The 26389-nt window shown below is 65.9% G+C and overlaps 1 protein-coding gene across 12 annotated transcripts in view; it reads right to left on the bottom strand.

The window, feature by feature from the left end:
• SBF1 (SET binding factor 1) overlaps positions 1-26389 on the bottom strand; it is a 73463-nt gene that overhangs the window by 44762 nt on the left and 2312 nt on the right. For 3 of the 12 annotated variants that reach the window (XM_080577539.1, XM_080577544.1, XM_080577545.1), the window contains exon 1: positions 2104-4948. The exons of 4 other annotated variants lie outside the window; for them this stretch is intronic. In XM_080577539.1, coding sequence (XP_080433665.1) covers positions 2104-3346 — 1243 coding nt within the window. In that variant the 5' untranslated portion in view covers positions 3347-4948. Of the gene's footprint in view, positions 1-2103; positions 4949-22245; positions 22417-26389 lie in introns of those variants that run through there. 5 more of the 12 variants (XM_080577543.1, XM_080577546.1, XM_080577550.1 and 2 more) reach the window with 4 other exon arrangements.

Here is a 26389-nt window from a genome sequence, read left to right as displayed (position 1 = left end):
AACGATCAGAAGGACAAACAGTTCGGGATGGGACCGAACCGCTGGCTGGAGAAACGCGCTGCCTACGTGCAGGCCCAATGAAAATCAGAGCGACTTGTTGCTGGGAAAGCTTCCTGCAATTGCGGAACTTCTCCCAGCTGCAGACGAAATACTCGACTCTTGGGTCACTTCGCTCCCAGAAGAACGTCCCCGGCACCGTGTCCGCGGGAGGACACGGCCCCCGGCCGGACCCGCCAGTGTTCCTCCAGAGCACGGCACAGCGGTGAGCCCCGGGAGCCCTGGCCGAGCGTGCCAAGCTGGGGAGCTGCTTAGTAATGAGACTTTTATAGAAGAGCTAAAATTAAAGCCTCCGCAGAACTGGACAGCGTTGTTCTCCCTTGCAGACCTCTCCGTAATTCTATTTTCACACCGTTCCTTCCCCAGGCCCCAGCTCTCGTCCCCAGGCTGTCATTACCGTACTCAAACCCGTTCTTACCCACTCTCCAATTAGGGCCCAGAAGTGTCAGCGAGACACCCCATCTCCTTCCGGACACCATCCCGCGTGCGGCCACCGCCGGACCTGCTCCACGCCGGGGCCACCGGGGCCGGGACCTGCAGGAGCCAGCGCTCGGGGTTTGGGCGCTGCGTGGGGAACCCTGCGAGGCCGTGGGATGAGTCCCCTGCCCACCTGCAGGACAGGTCCCCTGCATGCCCACGGGACGAGCCCCCTGCCCACCCGCGGGTGACACCGGCCGCTCTCCCACCCCCTCTGGCAATGCCCGCGCAGGTCTCCGAACAAGGCATCTCCCGAGGTCTCCGAAGCCGCTGCTTGTGCCCAAGCAAGATGTTTCCCCGATGACAGCCCCGACCCGCACCCCAGGAGGAAGCAGCTGAGTGGGTTCGGAGAGACCCCTCGCTCAGGACCCGTCACGGAGGGTGGCTCGGGACCCCCGGGGCAGCGGGACGTCCATCGTCCCGGGCAGGGAGTGGGAGAAAACGATTTACGGCCGCCTCAGGAACAAGCCGCAGGTTGAGAGCCGAGGCACGGCACATGCTGATATGACGCTTTCCTCTTTTGTAAAGCTTTACTGTTCCTTGAGCACACGCCAAGAGGAGAGTCGTATTTATCTTTAGAAACATTAAGGCATAAGAGGAAGCAATTAAAAAAAAATATCCGCCTGTTTCCAAGAGCTTGTCCCAGAGAAGTGCTGTTCAGGGCCCGGAGGGTTACTGGCAGCCAGAGAGATAAGCGTTTTACAGCTGCCTGCCACTTGCTCACCCTTAGCCATTTCTGGAAATGCTCCTGCGCGGACCTACGAGGAAGTCCCGCACAAAAACCTGGGGCTCAGCAGCCAGCCAGAGCCCCGTGGAAACGCACAGCCCCCGAGCCATGCAAGCCCCCGCTGCGCACCCGCAGCACCTCAGTGCCCTCGGCCTGCTGAGGGGCGAGCCCCAGGTGCCCCCAGCGCCCCTGGAGACCCGCAGCGCCCTTCGGAAGAGCCCCCCCCAAAGGCTGTGCCGAGCCTCCGCGGCCCGAGGGTGGCTCAGCGCACACAGGCACTGCAGCGCCGGGGGCTGCAGCCTGGCAGTGGGGCCGTCGGCACAACGGGATGAGACGTGTGTCCCCCGGGGTTCCTCCCCGAGCAGGAGGGGGTGACAGCCTCGCACCGCGCGGGGTGGCCGGGCACAGCCCCGTCCCCGCTCCCGAAACGCCGCCCAACGGCCGAGGCCAGTGTGTCGGGGGGACGCCGCTGCGGGTGACGCGGTGCGGGCTGCTCAAGCTTTGCAGCTCGCACGCTCCCAAACCGCTTCCTGGCGAGAGCTCCTCACAGGCAATCTGAGCCCCCCGAACACAGGTTTGCCCGGCTTACGCTCTGCCAGATGGTCAGGATGGCAACTCAACTCCCAGGTTTCTACGACCACAACCCGAAAGCCACCGCTTCGGTGAAAAGCTGCTGGAGAGCCCCATCTGTAGCCCAGCCCTGCCCACGCCTGCGCCCGGGGCTCCCCAGCCCCAGCGGCCGCAGTGTCAGAGCCCAGCCGAGGGGGGAGGCGTGCGAGGCCCCCCCGGCAGGCAGGGACACGCTGCCCGGCTCCGACGCTCTCCAATGACCAGGGCTTTACCGAGGTGGAGAGAGCAGTCCCTAACACAGGCAGAGCCCTCCGAACGGTGACATGTGGCATTATATGTCGTCAGATCCATCAGTCCAAACAAACAGAAGAAGAACGAGGGTTCTCGATGTCCCACAGCCGTCCCCACGCGTTTCAAGGTGGCCTCAAGGAGCGCTGCCTCATGGAGCGTCCCCGGCGCAGGACAGCAGGGCTGAGCGGCACAACACGCCCGGCACAGCGCCGCCGCGCAGCCTCGCGGTGACACGCGCTGCACCAGGACACACCGGGAAGGTTTCGTCCTCCTCCAAGGGCAGGTGTGCGCCACCGCGGTGCTCGTGCAGCCCGCTGAGCGCTCGCTGCGCGGCTCAATGCAGAAAGGAGCGACCTGGCTCGGGGCTGCCACCTGCAGCGGCTGCTTTCGGTCCTGGGGAGCGCGCCCGCCTGCCCCCAGCCGCCGTCCGAGAGCCGCAGCTGCTGCCGTGCTGCCTGCCAGCGCTCGCCCAGCCCCGGGCAGCGGGTGCCAGACACCGCTGATGGGCTGGGGGGACGGCGGAGGGCAGCGGGACAGTTTCCGAAGGCATCGCTGCCTCGGCACCGAGGCGTCCCTGGGCCTCCCCGCGCCAGGCGAGCCGTGCCGCTTCGGTTGCCACAAACCTTCGCCCCGCGAGGTTAAACGCTGAGCAAGGCTTCGAGCGGCACGGGGAGCACAGCAAGGCACAAGTGCTGAGAGGGAACTCCAGCTTCGGCCGGGGGCAGAGAGAAGCAGAGGCGGGCACTCCGAAGGGGAGAAGTTTATCCTCTCCAGTTGCTGACCATAATAGGCATTTTCAGCGCGGAACAGCTGCTGTTTGGGGATACGAATCCCGTGATTCACCCGCACTCCTAACCGAATACCGTGCAATGCACTCGAGGGCAGAGCTGAGCTCCCCACAGCCCCCAGGGCCCGCACGACCTGACCCGCAGCTCGCGGCTCCGCCGGGCAGCGGGAGTGGGGCCGGGGCGGCTGCTCAGGCGCTGAGCTCACGACGCCCGCCGGCACCTCGGGTTCTCTGCTCGCCCTGCGCGGCGCGCAGCAGCCTGCGCTCAGGAGGAGGAGGCGACGCTGCGTGCCAGCGTTACCTTCACCACCTCTTCTCACCCCACTTCCTCCTGGCTGCCGGAGGCTGCCGCGTGACGGCTGCTGCAGGAGCGTGGGCAGGGCAGCGCGATGAGCTCGGCGGGGCCGCGCCGGCTGCGGGCGCTGCATCTGCTGCATCTGCTCCCGGCCCCTGAGCGCCGTGTCCGGGGGAGCTGCGGCCGTTAAGCTGCAAGGGCTGCAGCAGCTGAGTCAAAGCAGGCAATAGGGAGCGTTAGTGCTGCTGCCGGGAGGTGACATGGGCGGACAGCCCACGGTTACTTGGGCGAAACGGGCTCCATACGTGAGCATCTCCTTCCCCATACGAAGCGAAGAAGCTTTTTCGGTTGACACGGTGCGCTCATGCGTGGTTCCCGAGCACGTGGTATTTATGGGCGCGCTGCCTCACAACAAGAGTCTGTACGGCCCAATTCACTACTTCCACATTCGCGGCAACGCACGCTTTGTAAAACCCCAGGTGCTAACACAGTTAACTGAAGTTCTTCCTGAGAAATGGACTTGGTGTCTGGAGGCCTCCTGGGGGGCTGTGTCCCGTGAGGGCAGCCCCACGGCACTGCACAGAGCAGGAGGGGCCGCAGGGCTGCTGCGATCGCTGCGATCCCACGGGAGGAGAGGCGATGTGGAGCAGCGAGGCTGCTGGGGGAGCCTGAGCTGCGCTTCCTCTGCGAGCAGCAGAGGCTCGTGACAGAGTAGCAGCACAGGGCAGCACAAAGGAGTCCTCCGGACCCCGAGTGAACAGAGCCAGGCCCCGATCCCAGCCCGGATGCCCTCCTTCAGCCACGAGGCCTCCAGGTCTCGGGGAGCCGCTCCTCGCGCTCACTGCAGGACCCGGGGCTGCCGCCACGCTCCTGCCCAGAGGTCGGCTGCCAGCGCTCGCCAGGCGCGGGCCCAGCCTGCGCTCCCCGACCTGGTGTTTGTGCCCTCTCCTCCTGGCGGCGCGGGCAGGGCCGGGGCTCGCACGCCGAGGAGCGGCACCCGCAGGCATCGGGCACCGAGCAAACAGCGCGGCCCACGCACGGCTCCACTTGGGGAGGGTGGGGGGGGGCAAGGGGACAGCTACTAAAAGCATCTTGGGGAGGAACCCGTTCTATTTTTACCCAACGCCAAATTCCACTTGCTTCCCGGGGGAGCCACGAGCCAGCTCCAATGGCACCCTGTCCCGATAATTACAGGGCCGCACCGCCGGCGCTTACCCAGAGCCTAAAAACAGCACGTGCTGCGCCGGCGGCCCCCCCGCGGCACCGAGCGCCGTCCCGCGGCACCGAGCACCGGGCGCTGCTGGGGCACGGCCGCGGGCACCTGCTGGCCTCTGCCCCCAGGGTATTTTTAGTCTCCCCCAGAGCCACCGGCTGCCTGCCAGCGCTCCCACGGCCCTGCCGAGGCCGGGGGGCGAGTCGCAGAGGCACATTTGCCTGAGGAGCGGCACGGGCACTGCGTGCGCACGTCCTGTAGCACACAGGGGCACAGAATGCCCCGAGCCTGCGAGGACCGTCGGGTCCAACTCCTGGCTCCACTAAGGGCCAACTAAAAAATAAACCACACACAGAGAACCGCAGAACCACGACGCGCACACATCCAGCGCTCCCGGCCCGGCGCGTGCCGACGCAGGGAGCGCTCAGCCCGGGCTCTCAGCCCCCAGGGCACCGAGGGCAGCGTGGCAGGAGCAGCCCAACGCCGGGCAGCAAACCTGAGGTTTCAGCAAAGGAACCTCCAAGTGCTCCGGCCCACCTGGAACCATGTGCCAGGCACATCCCAGCCCACAGCTTTTCGCGCAGCACAGGCTTCCCACCCAGCCCAGGGTGGAGGCGTCTTGGTGCCTCCCCTCCCCGAGGACCCCAGTTTGTGACCCCTCTCCTGCCGTCCCCCCGCCTCGGGGCCGTGCCATGCGAGGAGCCAGCACCAGCAGCATTGCTCTGGACAGGAGCAGCGCGTCCTCTCGAGCTCAGCGCCGCGGCACATTGCATGAGGGGCACGGGACTGGTTTATTCGCTCTGGGCAAGCGAACGTTTCAGCTGGGCACCCAAGAGGAGGGAGCTGCCGGCAGTGCCCTGAATGGGGCCAAGGCACCCGCAGGGAGAGCAGCGATGGGGGAAACACGAGCAGGAGCTCCTTGCTCGCTCGCCGACAGCGCTGCCAACGGCTGCTCCAGGCACCACACTTGGACAGAGCCAGCCCTGCCCCTGTGCCACAAGCGCTGGGCTCTGCTCCGCCACCTCCCCCTGCCCGCTACCCAGAGGGAAGGGCCCGCGGCTCCCAGGCCCTCGCTCCTCCCAGAGCCCCACTTCCAGCACCCCTCTCGGCAGCTGAATCTGGGCTCTGAGCCTCCCGAAAGCCCATCGGGGAGGGCAAGCCAAGCACCCAGCTTCGACTCATCACCCCTGGAGGTCTTCAAGAAACGCGTAGATGTAGAACTCGGAGGCACGTTTTAGTGGCAGACCTGTCACCGCTGGGGTACAGGCTGGACTGGATGATCACGGGGGTTTTTTCCAGCCTGACCCATTCCCTGATTCAGCCTCGCCTGGCCTTCGGCTGCACGCCTGCTGCGCCCTGCGCCCCACCCGGCCGCAGTGGGGCAGAGCGCCGTGCCCGAGCACCGGCGGAGCGCCTCTCACTGCAGGCCCTCCTAACGCCCAGCACCGGTTCCTTCCCCTGGCACCGCACACCGGCCGCGCACGCCCCCAGCCCGGTGACGCAGCCGAGTGCTGGGCGCCAGGTAAATGGCGCTGCCAGGAAGGGGCTGGAAGGAAAATCCCTCGCAGGTGACGGGCGGCACCGCCAGCAATGTAAACACCGCGCGCAGCGTAAGCACGGGGCACGCCACGGCCCAGCACGAGGCAGCCGGAGCTGCAGGACGCGGCGTGCCACGGCCGGGCTTGGTGCTGCCGAAACTTCAGCCAGTGCCAGGCGTCCGGGCGGGACGCGAGCCTCATCCCGTGGGCACCGGGGCACCGGGTTTCACTTCTTGGAACTCCGACCTAAGCGCAGGCTCTTCCCGCTGCTCGGGCCAATTCCTGACATTGTTTGTGTTTGAAGACAAATCCGCTTTCCCGCTTCGTTCCGTTCCACTGGCAATTCCCAAACGTTCTCCTGGGCTACGCCACGCGGAAAGGCAGGGCGCTGGTGCCGAGGCGGCGCACGGCCCCGAGCCCCTTCCTGCAGCCCCGCTCGGCAGCGAGGGCTCTGCTCTAACGCCGGGCACCGAACACCAGCCAAGCCCGAAGCCAGGCCTGCAGCGAGGCCCCAGCAGAGGCTCTGCACCCCCGGAGGCCGCTGGCCACGTCTCCGCCGCGTCACCGCCGGGCGAGCACCGCCGCTGCCCGAGCCGTTCATTACCTGCTGCCAGGTCCCCAGCCTGCGGCGTTTCAGCCCCTGCTCCTACGGGATCGGAGCGCCTCCAGCCAGGTGTGCCTTCCCTTCGGGCTCATTTCCACGTGGGAAGGGGACCCCACTCCTGGTACCGTGCGGAGTCTGCTACAAACTGTGGAAGACTGCTAACTTGTAAAACCGTATTAAAAACACAAAATGCATGGGGTTTCTCACCCTGAAGGGAATAACCGCTTCTAACCCTGACAGTCCGGTGAAGGACTGACACCAGACGCGAGAGCATGGAAAGGAGCTGCGGGTGCCCCATCCCTGGGGGGGCCCAAGGCCAGGCTGGGGGGGCCGGGGGCAGCTGGGGCTGGAGGAGGGGTTGTGCCCACAGCGGGGGTTGGAACCAGGTGGGCTTTGAGGTCCCTTCAACCCAACCCACTCCATCATTCTCTGAACAGAACAAGGAAATGCCAGAAGAGGAAAATGCTGCTCCTTTTGCTTGGCAGTAAACTCTAACGCAAAGACAGGGGGAAAAAAGCCAAACCGAACAAGACCGTTGTTCACTGGCTCATGTGAGTACCCCAAAGCCCTCCCTCTTTCAGCATGCCGGGGAAGGAGGAATGATCTAAGCACTAGCCCAGTTTGCCCCGACCCCACCACGAGACCGTTCACGTCCACAGCGTTTGCCGGGACCAACAACTCCTGCAGCTGCAGGAGGAGCTTTTGCTCCCAGGTGCTCGGCGCAGGAGGCGGCACCGAGGGATCGGAGCCGCTGTCAGCACGGGGAACGCCACGCTTGGAGATAAGGGCTGCGAGTGACAACAGCAGGAACTGCCAGGAGGCGATACAGGGAGCAGCCAGCCTGCTGCCCCAGTGCCGGTGCTGCGCCGGCTTGCATCAGGTGCTGAACTGGTAGGAAACGTTCGGAGATGTCTCACTAACCCCCCCGCAAAGCACGGCCGTTCGCGCACCGACTTCTGGCCTGATGGGGTCCTGGGCAACCTGATCTAGCGGGAGGCGTCCCTGCCCATGGCAGGGGGTTGGAACTGGATGGGCTTTAAGGGCCCTTCCAACGCGGGCCGTTCTATGACACGCAGAGGAGGGCACCGGCCGTGCCGCACAAACGGCCCTCGGAAGGCTCCTCCAGCGCTCCTCCAGAGACCGCCCTGCCCCAGCTGCCCTGAGCGGCCTCGCACGCGGCACCACGCGGGGTTTTCGGCTCACCGCGGCGAGAGCTCGGCCGGGAGGTGCAGGAGAAGCCACCGAGCACCGCGCCGCACAGCCCAGCCTCGCAGCCGGCAGCGCCTCCCGTGCGCCTGCAGCACACGTGGCCGGGACGTCCCGCGGCGGTCGCGGCCGCAGCCGCTCGCACGGGCAGCAAGCAGAGCCCTGCCGCAGCGTGGGCAGAGCGGCCCCGAGGTCCAGCTGCTTGCAGGGTTTGTGTTTCAACTCGCAGGACTTAGCGGTGGAGAGCAGGAACGCTGCAAAACCAGCGCTCAGGGCCGGTGCTAACGGGGGGACCGGGTCATGGAGAGGGAGGGAAGCACTGCGCCGCGGCAGAGGCTGCGAGGAGCTGCAGGGGGACGCTCGCCAGGCAGCCCGGAGGGAAGCAGCTGGGGAAGCCGCCTTCCCGAAACTGGAATTTGTCTCAGGCCGACCCGGTTCTTCCCCTGCCCCCCGGCTGGGAAGTGACGACCGTGCCCCGTTCCACCCCTTGCTGAGAACTGCGCCAGCGGGGAAATGCGGGGATGCTGCGAAAACTGACGGCCACGACAAGGCACGATGCGCTCTGTCCACGGGGCCAGAGAACAACAAAACCCCTTTGGTCGGCTGCTTCACCGCGCACCCCCGAGCTACGCGTGTGGGATCGCCTCCTGACTGCGGGGCCACGGGCCCCGTGCAGCACAAACCCGGCTCGCCGGGCGGGAGGCGAGGCGGCGCGGTGGGGCCGGGCAGCCCGGTGGGGGCTCAGCCTCGCCCCGGCTTGCAGCCCTGCTGGCAGGCAGGACAAGCCCAAACCAAGGAGAAGGAGAAGGAGCAGCTGGGCGGAGCGGGGCTGCAGCAGGAACCGAAGCCGAACGGTTCCTGCAGGAACCTCTCCGAAGGCGCCAGGGCAGCCAAGCCCACAGGAGGACGGGGCTGTTGCTGACGGGAACTGAGAGCACCGTTAACCTCAGCCCCCGCCAGGAGGGAGAACCAACACATTCCCCTTTGGCCTCCACGCGTGCAGCTCCCCAGCGAGCTGGGGCTCGATGCTGGCGAGCCCCCCGCAGGTGCCCTCGGTCGCGCAGGCTCAGCAGCTGCAGGGGGCCGCTGCCACCGGGGGACCCCGAGGCACCGTGCCACGGGGGTCAGCTTCGAGAGGCTGCAACGGCGTCGGTGCTGAGCCCTTGCTCTGTGCAGAGCAGCCGCCACCCCGCAGAGCAGAGCGTTATGGCCTCTGAGACCAAGCACTGGCCCCATCCCTTGCTTGTCTGTGCGGTGCTGCTCCCGGAGCGCTGCAGAGCTGCTGGCCCCTTCCACCCCGGAGACCTGCTGCCGTGCCCGGGCAGGACAGAGCCGTGGGCAGCCCCCACCTGTAACCCCGCTGCAACCAGCGGACCGGCTCCTGTGAGCCCCAAGCCCACCGCGAGGGGCCCGGGGCTGCCGGCTGTGCCGGCCAGCAGAGCCCAGCGGGAGGTGAGCGGCGGCGGTGCGGTGCCCGCGGACACCCCCGGCACCAGCAGGACTCTGCCTGGGGCCCCCCAACTCCTCCGTCCTTACCTACACCACCTCATCCTCCGCACAAGAGATTAGCTGGAAAGCCTTTAAGAGGCAGGGGTGTCTCCTGAGGTCACTGGAGCTCGGAGGGAAGGGCAGGCAGCACCACGCCGGGCGGTGGGGACGAGCGCGTCCCGCAGGCAGCTCTGCCCGGGAGCAGCCGGTGCCATCACCCAGCTCCGGCTGCTCCACGAGCAGGCCCGGCGCCTCTGGGCACCTCCTGGAGGCCAGCAGCGTGTGCAGCGCTTCTCACCTCCGGCCTGGCCACGGCAGTCACTCTGTGCGGGGGGGATCGCTGCACTGGGACACCAAAGGCACGGCCTGCACCAGGCCGGCACACCGAGGTCGCAGCACGGTTCCTGCAGGAGCAGCGTCCTCTCTGCAGGCAGGCAGACAGACAGACAGACTGACTGACTGACTGACTGACAGCAGCCCCAGGGGAGAAACCTCCAGACGATGCACAGCACATCAGCCACCTCGGTGCAGGAGAGGCACTGCCTGATCAGGCGAGGGAACGCTGCGCAGTCTAACTCAGGAGCAGGAAACAAAATCCTCCTCTGCCCCAAAATCCGCAGGCCCGAGGCACCAGGCAGGCAGAAGACAGCAGCGCCTGCCTCTGCCCACCCTGGGGTCCTCCCTTGGGTTCATCATCCCCAAAAGTGGGAACCAGATCCCGGAAACCAGAGGAAGAGGCTGGAAGGGGCTGCGCATGGCCTGAGCAACACCCCCCTTCTCCACACCCGCAGCCTCCCAAAGAGCCGGTGGAGCCGTGAGACAATTTGACACTGACTTTGAGGGTAAGGGAAGCCCGTGGGGCTCGGTCCTGGTGCTCCTCCCCTCTCAGACGGAGCCGGTGCCCACGTGCCAGGGAAGCTGAGGGAGCAGCAGGAGCCCGGCCTCCTTCCCCGAGGCAGAGGCCGGTCGCTTTCAGCGAGAAAGCCTGACCCTGACAGGAGAGTGAACATCTCTCAGGTCCCACCCGTCGGCACCCCTGCCCTGCTCCTGCAGCACCTCCCTCACCGCGCTGCCGCGGCTGCAGGCACGGGACCTCGGCGATCGGCCTCACCCTGCTGAGACGGAGCTGCAGCCCGTCTGAGCACCTGCTTCTCCATGACAGCAGAGCATTGCCAGAGCCAGCGCCGACAAGTCTCAAAGGCTGTCAGGGCTCCTGCAGCCGGAGGACGGCGTCCCGCCGATGCTGTGGCCAGGGCGGCTCAGTGAGGCTCCACTCGCTCCCGTCCCACCTCGCCGACACCGCTGCAGCTCCGGCACTCGCCTCCTCCGCCGCCCTGCTTCAGCCGCGCTGTGCCGCCCAGATCTCAGAGCAGTGCTTCACCCTCTTCTCTTCACTACGCCCATTGCGCCCCTCGAGACAGAGATCTCCAGGAGGACAACCAGCTGCAAAGCACGCGATACCTGCACAACTCCCTGCTCGTCCAGGCCTCACAAAGCGCCGCCAGCACTTGGGGACACGAAGCCTCCACCCTGCCTCACTCGGCATCGGGAACACCACCAGCCTCCGCCCCATCTACAGGGGACAAGCTGAGCTCTGGTCCCCCCACACTGAAGTTATCTTTAACAAAAGAAAAGGCTGGTCACGGCCTCTTAATGCGAGGCCTGAATTCACGGAAACGGTTAACCTTAAAATACAAGTTACGGCAGTTTCACGACTAACTCCTATGCAAGTCTGGACTACTTGGCAGCGTCCCTCCTAGCAGCGCTACAACACGCTTATCCGAGCCATCGGTGGCTTTAGGTCACTGCTACCAACTCTTGCAGCTGAGGTGGGTGAAGGGAGCTGCGGGTGCCCCGGGGCTGCTCCCCCCGCGGGCAGTAACGGCACTCGGCACGGGGCTGCCCAAGTGTGCCTAAGATCCACGCGGGCGGCGTCCAAGGAGTCCAAAGGATGCCCCGGCCCCAGGCAGCCAGAACACAGCCACGTCTGTGCCGGCACCGCTGCCGGTGGCTGCCACGAGCAGCCCGAGCTCGAGCCCCCGCCGCCAGCCCAGGCCTGGTGCCCCGTCTCTGCACACCCGCCACGAGCGGGTCCGTGCCCGGCCACGTGCTCGCGGTGCCGCTCCTCGCTGATGGGGCGGCCCCGAGCGAGGGAAGCCACCGGCACGTGGTGGCGTCCCGGCCGTGTCCATGGGCACAGCATCGTGCCTCAGCCTCCCCTCCAGAACGGGAGGCCGGCCCCTTATTTAAACTCTCTGGGTGGCCGAGAGGCTCTACAGAAAACAAAGAACCTGAGGAAAGGGCGTGCTGCGCCGCTGCTCTGTTTTACTGTCCTCTTCCCCCAGAGAGAAATCACGGAGCAAGCCGCGGCCCACACCTCCGCCCTCCTGAGCGAGGCCGCAGCTCGGCAGCGCCAGCAAGGGGAAAAGGGGAAAAGGGGAAAAGGGGAAAAAAAAGGGGAAAAAAAGGGGAAAAAAAAGGGGAAAAAAAGGGGAAAAAAAAGGGGAAAAGGGGGAAAAAAAGGGGGAAAGGGGGAAAAAAAGGGGAAAAGCCCCCGCGCCAAGGACGCTCCCTGAGCTCCGCCACGGCGCAGAAGGCACTGAGCAGCCAGAAGCCTCCAGTGACAGAGGGCTCGGCGCGACTCAGCCCACGCAGCCGAGGTGCCCGCGGGGCTGGGAGATGCTCCCCCGGACCGAACGCGCCTGGAACGTGGAGGACAACACAAAACCCACAGAGCGTGGCGAGCGCCGGGCTGGCTTGCGGGGTGGTCTGCGATGCGCGGCACCGGTCGGCATTTATGAACGCCTCCTTGCCACATTCGCTCCCCTAAATCAGATTTCACAACTTCTCCCAAGAGACTCGAGGAAAAAAATTGTCCCCCACACGATGGCAGGACAAGGCACAGGGAGCGTTAGCCCCCGACAGATCCCAAACCCCCATTTTCAAACATTTTGGCCATTTATAAAGAGGCTCACACCCTGCAGGGGCCGAGCCTCCCACCACAGAGATGTTAATAACCTACCGAGCTCCCACGTGCGGAAAGAGAAAACACGACCAAAATCAAAACCAAATCTAAAATAAGAGCTGAAGTGGAGGAACTTCACGGGGGGACCAACTCCCAGGGCAGCTCCTCGAAGCGGGCACCGCTGCCCCGCCGCCAGCACGCTCCCCGTACCGGCAGGGCTCCGTCCCGACCCCATCACAGCACAGCAGCCCCTCCAGCCAAGGAACACGTCAAGTTTTAAGGTTTCAGCCCTTTCCTCCAACGTGCCTGGAGGTTTCCGTGCGAAGCAACGCGAATTTCCATACAGCCGAGCCCACAGGTGCCGGCTGCAGCGAGGAAGAAGCCCCCGCACAGGACGGAGACGGCACGCACCTCGCCTGGAGCCATCCCCGACCACCCGACTGCTGCCGGCACCGGGTGCAGCGCCCACCTCACAACCGGGATTTTAACCTAAACGCCTGAAGAGCCCCCCCTTTGCACCTCCGCACCGCCTACTGCTCCACAAAGCAGAGACTGCAAGCGCTGCACAGGCCCTGGGGGCACTCGGCCTGCCGCCCCGCTTCGGTTTCAGTTCAGAAATCTCAGCGCCAAGTCTCTCGCTGCCAGCAGCGCTAATGGGGGTGCAGAGGAAACAAAGTCGAACGCGGGCGGACTGACTCCTGGGGACTAAACAAAAAGCAGAGCGTAAGTGGAAAAACAGCTTTTGTTCTTGATACAGCAAGGGGAAAAGAAAACGAGAGTGAAACTTCCACGCTGCAAGGAAGCAAAGCAACAAAACAAGCAGCCAACACACAAAACCAACACAACGCACAAACCGCCCTCTACTCCCAAAGTAATCCTGCCCGGAGCCAGAGCCGCCAACCAACGCGGCGCCGGGCTGCCAGCACTGACACGCCGCCCCGCGAGCACCAGAAGATGGCCGCAGCTTGGTGCGACCACGGTGAGCGCCGCTGCGTGCCCTGGATGCCGGCAGCCGCGCTCTGCACGCCCGGGGCCGGACACCGACGCGCAGGAGCAGCGGGCGCAGCGCAGGACCCCCTGCCCGCAGCCATCGTCAGCTCCTCCTGGGGCTGGAGAAGCGAGGTCCTCGGCCTTTGAAAGCCACGGAGTGCTAAAAGTGAATTCTGCCCAAGCTCTCAGGCTGCAGGGCCTGACTTCGAATAGACGCAGGGGCTCGGACGGCTTTGCCCTGAAGCACGGAGCCGCAGCAGGAGGGGGAAGGGGCTGGCTGCAGGGAATCAGGCTGGGCGAGCGCATGCCCCTGGCCAGCGTGGCCCTTCCTCTCCTCCCGGGCGAGGGGCTCTGTTCCTACAAACCGGGGTCTCAGAGCCAGCGGACCGCGGGCGAGGAGCCCACAGCCCGGCCGAGCGCGGCAGCGCACACGTCGCCGCGGTCACCAGCCAGCATCGGGCTGGACCAGGCGGCACGCGGTGCACGGCTCGGGAGGCAGGGACAGGCGGCTGAGCACGGATGCTCGCAGGGCACCAAGATGCGCGCCCCACGCGGCAGGCAGCCGTACGGGGCCGCACGCACGAGGCCAGCGGGCAGCGGCTCCTCCCAGCGCTGCTCTCACATCCCCTCCGGCAGGCAGAGAGCAAACGGGCCGCGGCCGCAGCCGCCTCGCGACCGTCGGGTACGCGGCGACTGCGTCTATATAAGGGAAGCCGAGCGAGGGACTACACGCTGCGCAGCAAGCCCCGGCTTCCTGCTTGGTCCCCTTCAGCCCACAAAAGTTTTTGTGCCTTTTTTTTTTTTCAGAGTGACAACAGCAAACAATAGCAGGAACATGATTTTAGTTCGCAGAGCGAGGAGAGCGGGCGGCCCCGGGGAGAGGAGTGCGCAGGCGCAGCGCGCCCACGAGCTCAGGGGCACCGCAGCAGAAGGCGCGCTCCTGCCGTTTCCCCAAATACGAAGTGGCATCGCCCCCGGCTCAGTTTTATTGTCTGCAGCGCAACAATTCAGCTCGCCGATTACCTCTTCTCAGGAGAGATGCTAACTGGACCCTGTTTGGGAAGTATCCTGCCCACTGAGGACAGCTCTGTGCGGGAGCAGGGGGAGCCGCTGTCGGACACACTGGCACAGCCAGCAGGAAGCCGCTGGTTCTGAAGCCTCACACTGAAACCTGCTCAGGTCCTGCAGAAACAGAGAAGCCACAAACACGGTGGCAGCACAGCAATGAGGGGTTTGTGTCCGTACTTTGTCTACCTACAGGCACGAACCGATCGCAGAGCCCTTCTGGAAATCCCAAAGCCGCCGTGCACCAGCGAGCGTCCACGCCGTGTCTTTGGCGCACCACGGAGCGATGTCAGCACGTGGGCTGCGCCCCTCTGGGCTCAGCCCAAGCCGGAGAGCACAGCCCCACGGAGAGGGGTGCTCGGCAAGGCGCGGGGCAGAGCCGTGCGGGGAGAGGCCCCTCGGCACCCCCGGTCACCCCCAGGGCTGCCGCTGCTGGGCTCTGCTCCCCGCCACCAGCGTGCTGCTGGATGCGGAACCCGATTCGCCTCCGCTGTGCCTTCCACACCACCAGCCCCAAAGGCCTTTGGAGACCGGGGAAAGATGCAGTCAGCTCTCACAAAGCCTGCCGACCCCACCAGCCCGTTCCCGCGGGGAGCCCCGTGCAGCCCAGGCACGCAGCTCCTGCCCGTGGCCCTCCCCTGCCCGCCCAGGTCCGCGTGTCCCCAGAGGATCTCTGCCGATAACTCACCGGTCGCCCCCAGCCACGCCAGCCCGGCTCGGAAAATGAGCTTTGTTTGCTCACAGCTGCTGAACAGCAGGAGCCGGGGCTGTGAAGGACCTTTCCTGAGATCCTCAGTGAAGTCATTCTGCCGAGGCTCAAGGAGGCTGCGACCGCGGGAGGGGCTGAACCGGGGCCCCACCGCCCCCCGGAGCCCGGTTGCTCCAGGGCTGGTGGCACGGCACGCGGCTCGGCAACGCTCCCTCCAGCTCCTCCGTGGGCACTGAGCACAGCAGCCTCACCCTGCAAGCAGGCCACTGAACAACACGCCGCCCCGTGCTGGGAAACAGCAGTAAATCCCAGGATTTACATTAACTCCCGGCAGCGTCTCCATCTGGAAGCTCCGCAAATCCCAAAGCCCTGCCTCGCAGCCCTGACCCCCGGAGCACATCCTGCAGGGCCGCCCCGTGCAGGCCTCGCTGCTCTACGCATGCCGCGTGCCCAACGAACACCGGCGAGCTCGCCGGGCGCCGCTACCCCGACGCCACCGCATGTCCCTCGTCCCAGCGCCGCGCAGCGCTTCCTGGCAGCTCAGCGGCACCGCACGGCTCGTCCCCCTGCCTCCAGCACGGCCCCAGGCGTCACCGCACCTCTCGCTCGGTTCCACCTTCGCGGAGAGGCCACAAAGGGCATGCCAGCGGCCACCCAAAGCCCTCTGCCCCTGCCTCAGCCGTGGACTGAAGCGTGCGTGGTTTCAGACGGAACAGTGGTGTCACACGGACCGCGTCCAGGAGGAAACGGACCTCGGGAGAACAAACACGTTACCCGGCACGGGCGTGCCTTCCAAGGGCAAAGAGCTACTCGAGAACCTCGGCGGTGCTATTCCACGGGTACAGGGAACAGAGCAGGGATAGGGGGTGCGGGCACCGGTCCCCACCACGCAGGGGGTAGGACCACCCTTGACCTTCACACACCGCCTTCCCAGGTCTCCGCTCCCCCCGGGTGGGTCTCGCCCTGCCGTGCCCACGCGCAGACAGCTCCGCGGGGCGGACCGGCTGCCACCGCCAGGACAAACCTGCCGTCCCCAGGAACGGCTCCCTGCTCCCTCCGTGCTCTGCTCCCCAGTGGCACACGTCCCATGTTCGCATTACAATCGCTTCCATCTTCTGCAGCGAAGCCCGGCACAGGCAGCACCGGCCTGCAGACCCCGGCCAGCTCCCCGTGCGCCCCCCAGACCGCGGGGACCTGCGGCTGCTGCCCAGGCACCGCACTGACACCCGACGGAGCCTGAGGAGGGGAGCGGGGCTGAGGGTCCCACAGCGGTGAGGGGAGAGAATGTCGCAAGTAACGGTTTGGAGATGGACAGCAAGAGTTGTCCACGGAGGAAAGCAATGGCAAAGCTCTGAGGACAATCCTCCGTTTGGAGGGAGTGCTGCAGGTCCCCCACGCTCCCGCTCAGACTGCGAGCAGGACGGCCCCAGGTCCTGCAATCAGCCCTCAGAGCCGAGGATGCGGCTCCTTCCCATGGCAAAAGTAGGACAAAAGCTGTGGCAGCTGCGCGGAGAGGCGGGGCTGGTCTGCTTGGCTTTTCGTTTGTTTGTTTTTTAAAAAACTGCACAGGGCCACCGTCCTTGAGCAACACCCAGCGCTCCCGCTGGACCGTGGCCACAGCCAGCCCCTCGTCCCCCGAACCGAGCTCCCCTCCCCAGGCACCACCCAGCCCCGCACCACGTCAGGACACCCGGCCACCATCCGACTGGGACGAGAAGAGCGCGCTTCCCCATGCACGCTGGCGAGACCTTTATCCCCACGATTTTTACTTCTTGCTCTCTGCGGATTCGCAGACAGCCAAAATCACGAGCCACGGACGAGGGCGGCAGCTCCCAGGGTCCCAGCACGAAGGCCGCAGGAGCACCGCTGGTCCCGCGCGCGCCGCAGCCCGCCGTGCCGCCGCTGCTCCTCTCCCGGTGCCCGGCAGGGCCCCGGGGCCGTCGGCTGGTCCGTGACTGAGCCCCGGCCTTCCACGGCACTTCCCACCGGGAAGAGATTTCCTTCTCCAACGAGTGATTCAGAGGGACCGCAGCCCCTGCGCGTTCACGGAACGCCTGTCTCGTGACTCCCCTGCAGAAGCCTGCGGCGTTTCCACTCCTGCAGGGACGGCGCTCGCAGTGCCGCCTATTCAGCCTAGCGTGCTGAGGCAGCGCCAGATGACAGAGCGCGCTTATCCTTCCTGGCCTGATGCCACCGAGGCGCTTCACATCCAGGAGACAGGGCCAAGATATGCCCACAGATGCTTTTGAAGGGCCTTTGAGAAAATGCAGCTACTTTTCCGTGGGCAAAACCTTCTGTGGAAAGGCCAAGACCATGAAGAGGTGGAGGTTATGACCTTGTTTCGGGGAGGTCTGCTCAGCTTTCCCGCTGGTTATATATGGTCTGAATAACCTTACTATTGTACCCCTTACCGCACCTGCGAGTAAGGTGATAGCTGCCTGCCTCTGGAGTTTCACAACCCTCCGTCCACTCTTGCCAAAAATTCGGTTCTCTGGGGTTTGTTTCATTTGTTCTCGCAGCGGCCTGGCGCAGCCTCAGGTCCCGGAGGCATCGGGGCCCCGGCCAGCCCTTCCTTGTGCTCTGCAGTGCTGCAAAATCCCCAAGCCCGGCAGCGTCGCTCTGCGCCCTGCCAGGACAGCGGCGTTACCGTCAGCAGCATCGCCGATACTCAGCGGGAACATCTCCGTGACGCTGCTTCAGGAGGCGACTGTCAGCCTGGCCACCCCACGGCCTCGAACCCAGACTCCTTCCTCCCTCAGAGGCTCAAACTGAGCGAGTCCCCGGACCGAGGAGGTGGGACGGCGGGGCAGGAGGGGGGCTGGCACCGCCTCACCAACGCCTCCACCGCGGGGACATGGGGCTGGAGCCGGCCGCGCCACACGGAGGTGACGGAAGCAGCGAAGTGGGCACCCCGCCGGGGGGCGGCGGGCACGTCCACAGAGCACGGCCCTGCCACCAACCTGCCCACGGCTGCGGCCCCAAGCAGAGGGGCTCTCGGAGCTCACACCTTGCTTTTCTCCCACTCCAGGCTGCCCCTGGCCATCAAATTAAACGGGGAGGCTGCAGGTGGCGATGAAGCTCCCACGCGCTGCAGCGACACGGCGCCAGAACCAGCCACAGGTGAACTCCCCGAAGGGACTGGCTCAAGCAGCAATCCCGGCCGGCCCTTGGGATGGCTCGTTCAGAAGAGACACGAGCCTAAAAATGGGACAAACCTTGAGTAGGTGCATCAGTTTTAAAAACATCCAACGCGATCACCCTGACATCCTCAACGGCGAGGAATTTCCCTGAGAAGCAACATTTTTGAGAGGCAGTTCTATAAAGTGAGAGGTGCCGAGAAAACTTGAGGTCTATAGAGAAGAATCAACATCCCCTTTCCCTGCTTCGTTAACTGTTAACGCGGCCTCAATTGCCAGCACTTAGAGTAAAAAAACCAAACAGGGATGTACAAGACGACAGTAAGGTTACAACAGCAAGGATAAAGGCAATTATGTGAAACGAGCAAGGAAACCTCCAAACGGCCAAAAAACCAGTCCAAACAGAGAGGAAAATAAAGAGCAAAACCAGAGCACGGTCAAGGCAGCTGAGGGAAGCTTGGAGAGCCTGAAACCCGAGGCAGAACACGCAGCGCAATTCACTGAAGCAGCAGCAGGAATTCCCCCGAGAGCAGCTGCAGGAGCTGCGCAGGTCACGGCTCCGCGCTGGCAGCGCCGCTGCTCGCTGCGCGTCTCTCCAGCCCGGGCACGCTGGCTGCTCCTGCCCGGCTCTGCTTTACAGAGAGTCTTCGAGGAAATCGCCAGGCGGGACTGGGTCCTTTTCCACTCAGAGACAACTCATCACGCCGAGCTGTCAAGGAAAACGGCACCACGACGGCCTGGAAAATTAAAAACGCATGCGGTAACTCAAATCAGACAGGAGTTACCCGACAGCTGGAGAATGAAAAAATCTCCCCTAAGGCCTCCATTGCTTTTTGTTCCCAACTCGCTCTAAATACACTGTTAGGAACAGAGCTGCTCCGCTGATTCACAACCACCGTGCAATTACCTTAACGAGCCGCCCGGACCAGGCAGCAGCAGACACGGGCGGACGAGCAGCGTCCGCAGAACAAGTGCATCAGCTCCCCGGTGCGTTCCCGGGAGGCTTCAAGGAAAGAAACCTTCCCTTCCGCGGCTCTGCCACCGCTTCCAGCCCACCTCCCTACCAGAGGAGGACGGGGCAGAGGGACACGGGTGAGGGAGGCGGTGGGGACACCCCACGTGAAGCCCCTGGGAAGCGCCGCGCCGCCCCAGTGGCTGCCGAGCCGGAGAAGCAGCACGGCAGTGACGACACCCGCAGCGGCTCGGCCTGGGGCCGGCAGCTTGAGCGAAGGCTCAGCCCGCACGGGAACGGCCTTCTGGTGGCTCTAAGCAGGACCGCACGCAGCCCCAAAGACAAAGGCCAAGCCCCTCGAGCGCCTCCAAGCCCAACAAGCAGCTCCAGCACGCCGGCGTTCCGCTGGGTAACAAAATACCTGCGCTGCCGAGGCAGCGGCACCGACGCAGGCGATGGAAGCTGCCTGCTGGAGCAGCCCTCTTCTGTCCAAGCTCCTCTGCGCAACGAGGCGGCCGGGAAGGAGGCCGGGAAGGAGGCCCAGCACGGCCACGCTTCAGCGGGGCTGACAGGCACGGACCCCCGGGTTTCAGCCCGGCGCCCCGTTAACCACACCGGGTTGCAGGGCACCACCGCCGCCCGGACCCTCGCAGGTGCCTCTCACCTCGGTGCCTCCCTGCGCTTCCGCCTCCTCACCACACCTCCCCGCGCCCACACGTCCTGCGCCCGGCGAGGGCCCCCGGGGAGGCCCTGGGGGCACGGCAGGGAAGTTGGGCGCTCAGTGCAGGGGCACGAGGCGCTGAGCGGCTCCACAAGTCGCTTCTGCGCCGTAAGGTGCCAGCAGCTCCCTCGTCCCGACTGTGCATCGGTTGGGAACGCTAACAACAGGCGGTCCTGCCCCAGCTCATTAGGGAAGGCCATAATTAACGCTACCAGGACCTGCTGCAGTTGCACCTTACCGCCCAACTCCCCCAGCGTGGTTCTGTGTAACCGGCTGCCCGCAGCCCTTCGGCCCCCGGCTCCCACCGCCCATCCACGTGCCCGTGCCGCAGGGACGCCCGGCCCCCGGCTCACAGACGGCCGCTGCCGACACGCATCTGCTGGGGCTGCTCCTGCCCCTCAGACGGAGCCGTGCGGGGCCGCTCCTCGCCTTCTAGGGGAAAAAAAGCGCTGCCGTGCCCCCGGGCAGCCAGCAGCAGACTCCGCTGACTCCCGGTTATCGCAGCCCGTGCCGCTTCGCTAATCTGGGCTTTAACCACACCGCCAGCCTCGCTGCGGCTCCCAAGCAACGAGGCCGAGATTTGCTTATCCAATTTGACATCTCGAACGGAGCCAACTAACAGGAGCCATCACACTAGGAATGGGTGCCCAAGTTCAATCTCCAACACGGACAGAGCGCAGGGATACGTGCACACGCGGGACCCATTTCAGCCAGCACTGCCCACACGGGAGCTTCCCGAGCTGCCTCTGCCGACGGGCGCTGACCTACGTGGTGAAGCAGCGCCCGCATCCGAAGCGACGTTGTCCTAACGCCCGCGCTCTCACCCACAGACCTCCAAGCCACTGGTAGCCCATCGGAGTCACCCCTACAGATAACTACTGTATAAATCAGTGCTTCTCTTTGCCAGGGGGCTCACTCTGCTCGTTAGGAAGTAAATTGGAGCAGCCTATCTTTGGTACGCCGTACGGCACTGTGCACGCTGCCTGACCTCCTTCCTAAATAGGCCTGCTAAGTTCACATTGATCTCCTCCGGGAGCTTATCTCCCCTCGTTTCTAATCACCTGGCTTTTCGCAGCAGCCCCTGCCATGCCAGCTGACAAAGTCCAGCGCCACCGAAGAGCGCCGCTTTCTCGCTCGCATCCACCCGCGCATGCCAAGCGATGCACGAACCCACGAGCACCGCGGCTTCGCTCACTGCTAAATAAAACCGATGACGCAGCCCCTCGCCGATACCCCTGCTGCCACCACAGCCGCTCCTCCAGAAGGAGCTGAAGCAAACAATTGTCCTCCGACCGCGTCCTATTCAGCGCCGAACAGAGATGCTGTGTCCCAGGCGAGCGCCCGGCAGCGTCCCCCTGCCCGCAGCTGCGCCCGCCCCGGCTCCAGCTCCTGCGCTCCTGCCGCAGGCGGCGCGGGAGCCGCGGCGCTGGGGGGCGGCAGGGGGCAGCCCCCGCAGCGGGGAAGGGCTGGACGCGGGGAGCACCGCACCGGGACCCGCCGCTGTCCCGCTGCACGCTGCCGAGCGGGCACCTGGCCCTGGCACAGGGCCTCCGCGTACCCAGCGCGCCCAAACCCCCCGGCCGGGGCTCGCACCTAATTCAGCACCGACTTCCCCAGGTGTCAATTAACAGACACACACCGCCGTTCTCAGAGCACGAGATGCCTGGCCACAGGTACCGAAACCCGCAGCAAAGCAAACGCTGGGCAAGGTCCCTAACACGGCACCGGAGGCCGTCGCCCGCTGCAGAAGAGCGAGGGATGCAGCGAGCACCCAAGCGGAGCCCCCTCGGGACGCCCCGCGCCGGGCGAACCCAGAAGCCGCCCAAGTCGGGCAGGGCGAGGGGGCAGCGCCGCAGCATCGCCTCCTCCCCGCGGCAGGGCCGTGACTCAGCCGGAGCGAAGGCGCGCTTATCTGGGCCATCGGCACGGTTCGGAGAGGAAGGTGACGTAGCGCCGAGGCGATCAGCCTGACTCGTTTCTGCTCCACTTCCTACGGCTACCCACAACACAAATGTGTCTGATAAACAGCTTCAATTCTTCCTCCCCAAAAAAACACCCTGCTGCACCATTTTGATCAAAAAAGCAGTCAGAAGAAAAAAAACCAAAAATAGCAGGCAGGACTATCCAAATCGCAGCGACGAGGCATCGGCAGCTGCCAAATACGCGGGCTGTTCCTGCACACTGACACGTGGCCGCTTCTGAGCCACGCCATAAACAAAGAGGGGACTGGAATCAGCACGAGGAAAGGGCCTCTGCTCCTCGGTGTGCCCGTGCTCACAGGGAGCCCTCTGGCACGCCGGCCGCCCCCTCGCTGGTGACCCCGGCCACCTCGGGCAGGCCCTGTGCGCCTCGGCTCCTTCTGCTGCAAAGCCGGCAGGGAGTCACACGCTCCGGGTATCTGAAGGACATGTTCCTGAAGCAGGATGATCCCTGCCCCGTGGCGGTCCCAGTACCTGGTGCAATGTCACGGGGCACCCGGCACATCGCAGCCTCCGAGGGCGAAGCAGCCCGGCCCGCGAGGCTTCATGCCGCAGTCACAGCAGACGTGGACAGGAGGAGGCCCCGGCCGTGCCCGCGGGACCACTGTGCCACAAGGCTCCTCTGCGCCGCCTCCTTCCCACCCCGCGGCCGGGGCTCCCGCGAGGCACCAGCAGAGCCACTGGGCAAAGGCCAGGGCACGTCCCTGCTGCGGCCGAGCCTTCCCTGTGTTTGTTTGCTTTCAGCATCTACAGAACCGCAGCTGCTTTTCATATCTGGCATCGCAGGGCCAGGAACCGGGAAATAAAACCGGCCGGGAACAAAGCCTTCAGATTCCGGCCCGAGCTGAGGCAAACACACGCTGAAATGAGAGAAATTTTAAAGAATTTGCAAAATTCTCACTGGCAGCGAACAAAATATTACTAACAGTGAAGGAATCTGGTTACAGCGTATGTTTCAAATCGGTGCTTCCTCCTCACGCTCACCCGCTCTGCCCAAACGGTGACACACGGGGATGGCAGCTCGGGACGGGACGGGACGGGGCTCCAGCCCAGCCCCGCGGGAGGCTCCCGGTGAGCAGGGCTGGGCGGGATGGAGGGCTGAGGCTGGCACACGGCTATGCAGAGGGCTGAGGCACACACGGCTACGCAGAGGGCTGAGGCACACACGACTACGCAGAGGGCTGAGGCACACACGGCTACGCAGAGGGCTGAGGCTGGCACACACGCGGCTGTCCGGCACAGGCATCGCTGCGGGGCCCAAGCCGCTCCCACCGGGGCCACACACGGCGCCCCACGAGGCAGGAGGGCCGCCCGCGGCGGGGCTGAGCTTTCCATGCCGCCCCCAGGGACGCCGCAGGGTTACCAGCTGCAGAGGTGGGCCGGTGGAAAGTTTCACCCCCAGATGCTTCTCGCGCCGTTCGAGGCGATTTCAGAGCGTCGCCGGGTGGGCGATGCCCCGGGGCCACGGCTGAAGCCCCGCCACGGGCACTGCGCAGCGCCCACGGCAGAGGCCAGGCTGCGGCTTCAGCGCCGGGGCGGCGAGAGCGTTCACAGCGCGGTGCCAGCCCGGGGCGGGGACGGGTGGCACAGGGGGAACGGAGCCCGCCCAGCACCGCGCGGCTCCCCCCGCCTGCTGCCTCACCACCACCGGGGCGACCGCAGGACTTCTCCCTTCTGATCCGCAGGAGCAGAAACACAGAACGCGCCCTACGACAGGCTGCGTCGGCAGGGACCTCAAAGCCCCTCTGGTTCTGACCCCCACCATGGGCACGACCTCTCCTCCAGCTCCCGCTGCCCCCAGCCCGGCCTTGGGCCCCCCAGGGACGGGGCACCCCCAGCTCCTCGGGGCAGCCTGCACCAGGCCCTCGCAGTAAAGAGCCTCTTCCTTATACCCGATCTCAGCCTGCCCTCTGTTACTCTAAAGCCCTTACGCTGTGTCCCATCACCACGTGCCCTGGTAAAAAGCCCCTCCCCAGCCGTAGCCCCCCCCTTGGAGGCTGTGAGCCCGCTGCGAGGCCCCCCCCGGGAACTTCTCACCCCCAGGCCCAACGCCCCCAGCCCCCAGCCGGCCCCGCGGAGCTGCTCCCGCCCCGAGCATCCTCGCAGCTGCCCCTGGCCCCGCTCCAGCAGCTCCGTGTCCTGGTGCGGGGCCCAGAGCTGGACGCGGTGCTGCGGGGGGGCCTCCCGAGGGCAGGCGGAGGGGCGCATCCCCCCCTCGCCCCGCTGCCACGAGCACCTCCGGGAAGGGGCAGCGCCGAGCCCGGTGCCAGAGAGCGCCCGGCTGCCCATGGGAGCCGCTGCTGGCTGAGGGCTGCCCCGAGCCCCCGCTGAGCTGAGGGGCACAGAGGCTGCCAGGCGCCCGCCTCGCCGCGCTCCCACCCACAGCGCCCAGAGCGCCTCCTCCAGGACGAGTCCAGCCACAGAGACCGAGGCGAGCCCAGCACAGGGGACGGAGGCGTCGCGGTTCCCAGCACGGCTGGGACACCCCTGCACGGGGCCGACCCCCGCGTGGAGACGCCCCCGCTCCCGGCAGCCGGAGCACAGCCGGACGGCAGGCACAGCCCCGCACGCACGGATCACGTCCTCTGCTCCCGCGGTGCCCCCCCAAATGTCTGTGCGGGGAGCGAGCTCGCCGCCAGCACCCGCGGGAGGCGGCTCGGCGCACGGGGATGGCGCCAGCTGTGCGTGCGTGGCGCTGAGCGAGCGGGGCCGAGGCGGTGAGTCGCTCGGACGGGGCCGCGCACCGAGGAGCGGAGCACAGCGTCCGTCTGCTGCCACGGGCGGCACCTCCCCCAGGGGCACGGCGCGGACGCGCCGGCAGCAGGAGCCCGGTGGGCTCCCCGGTGCCCGCACGGTGGGACGCGGCAGGTTGCCGTCAGCCTCTCCTGCACCAGGCTGCACGTCCTCCTCCCGGCCTTCGCACCGACGGCCCAGCACGCCTCCTCCGGAGTGACTTTTGCGAAGGAGAACGACACGGGACATTTCAGGTGCAGGCAAGAGCTAACGGAGCGCTCCGAGCAGCCTGCAGAACCAGGGAGAAAAACTGCTAGCGCAGACAGGAACGAGCGCGCACCCTCCAGCAGCTCCGCGCCACAGTCGGGCCTTTAAGTGAAGATTTTTTTCCGCTCCGCTGCCAAGTCCCAAACCAGAACTCTGCTTTCCTGCCGCAACAGCTGAAGATCTCGCCACAAACAAAGCACAGAACAGCCCGACGAGAAGCGCTGCATACGGAGGGCGTGAGGGCAGGAGGCTCCGAAGGGCAGCTGCAAATTTGGACACAGCCAGAGACAGCAGCGCGCTCACAATGGCTCATTCTGAAGCGCGTTTCCTAAACCCCCCGATTTTATTGTTGTTTTCCAGCCCCCCACAGGGAAGGGGCCGCGGCTCGCTCACTGCTCCGTACAGAAATCCCAAAGAAACCCCAAAGAGAGCCCTCGGCAGCGCTCGGCACGTCCTGAGGCTGCGCTGCTCTGCCCGAGATCCGGCCCCGCGCAGGCCACAGGGGACGGAGCGAAACCTCCCGGCCCCGGGGGGCAGCAAGCAGCCAGAAGGCCCGGCCCCGCAGCGCGGCCATTCCTCCTCATCCGCAGCGCCGCGAGCGCCCGGCGACCTGCGAACAGGCAGCTAGAGGGTAACAGGAGTCATCGGGGCAGGACGGGACCAGCGCTCGCGGATGAACGGGGCCGTTCCCTCAGCTGGGGCGCTGGCTCCGCGCGCAGCCCCCGCAGGATGCAGCCCCTCTCCTGAGCGCACGCAGCCGGTGAGAGGCCCGTGTGTGCTGTGGGGCACGATCCCACGGCTCGGTGTGGCCCCGTGGCTCAGCATCGCAGCCCGGAGGGGAAGGCGGCCAGACCCGTGCCTGGTGCACACCCAGAAACTCTGACAAGGCCCTTCCCCGGTCGGACAGCTTCTGTCACAGTTAACGACCCTTGGCTTCTATCGGAGCTAACGACCCGTTTTCTCTAGCCCCAGCAGGACAGCTCCAACCCCGGGCAGGCCGCCGCGACCCCGCACGGTGCGTGCCGGGGAGGCCGAGCCCTTCGCAGCGTGCCGCTCCCCGCCGCCCCGAGACGCCAGCCGTAACCCGCGGGGCCACGCCGGGCTCCCCCGCGGCACCCCCGCCAGCCCCACTTCCTGCCTCTCCCCGGCCCCCGCAGGCGCCTTCGCTTGCTTTCGGTTTTGCTGCCACGAAGGCGCGAGGAGCTGTGCCCAGGGACGGCAGAGCCGCCGGGGTACCGCATCCCGCGGGGCTCCCCTTCGCTGCCCCCAGCCGCCAACCTGCCCCCGCCTGACCGCCAACCCCATCGGCGCACTGAGGCCTCGCAGGCAGAGCCGAGCCCCTTCCCCGCCTGCTCAAGGGCCCCCCTGTGCCACAGCGGGACCCCCGGAGCCCCCCGCACCGGCTCCCCTGCTGGCACTGGCACCGGTTAGCCGGGGCTGCGGGGAGGTGCCGCGCAGGCTGCAGCCCTGCCGAGACCGCCCGGACCTGTAGGGCAATGAGTCAGTGGCAGCGAGCGGTGCGCCCTGCCTCCAGCACCGCCTAAGCTCCCTTCGGGGAGCTGCTGCGGGAGATCGGCACCGCAATGGCACGTATTGCCCCCACGGCCCCCGGAATCAG

Source organism: Anser brachyrhynchus (genome assembly GCF_964034855.1).
Source record: "Anser brachyrhynchus genome assembly, chromosome: 1".
Classification (NCBI taxonomy): Eukaryota; Metazoa; Chordata; class Aves; order Anseriformes; family Anatidae; genus Anser; species Anser brachyrhynchus.
Note: the sequence above shows the minus strand (reverse complement) of the source record. Positions and strands in the feature narration are given on the sequence as shown.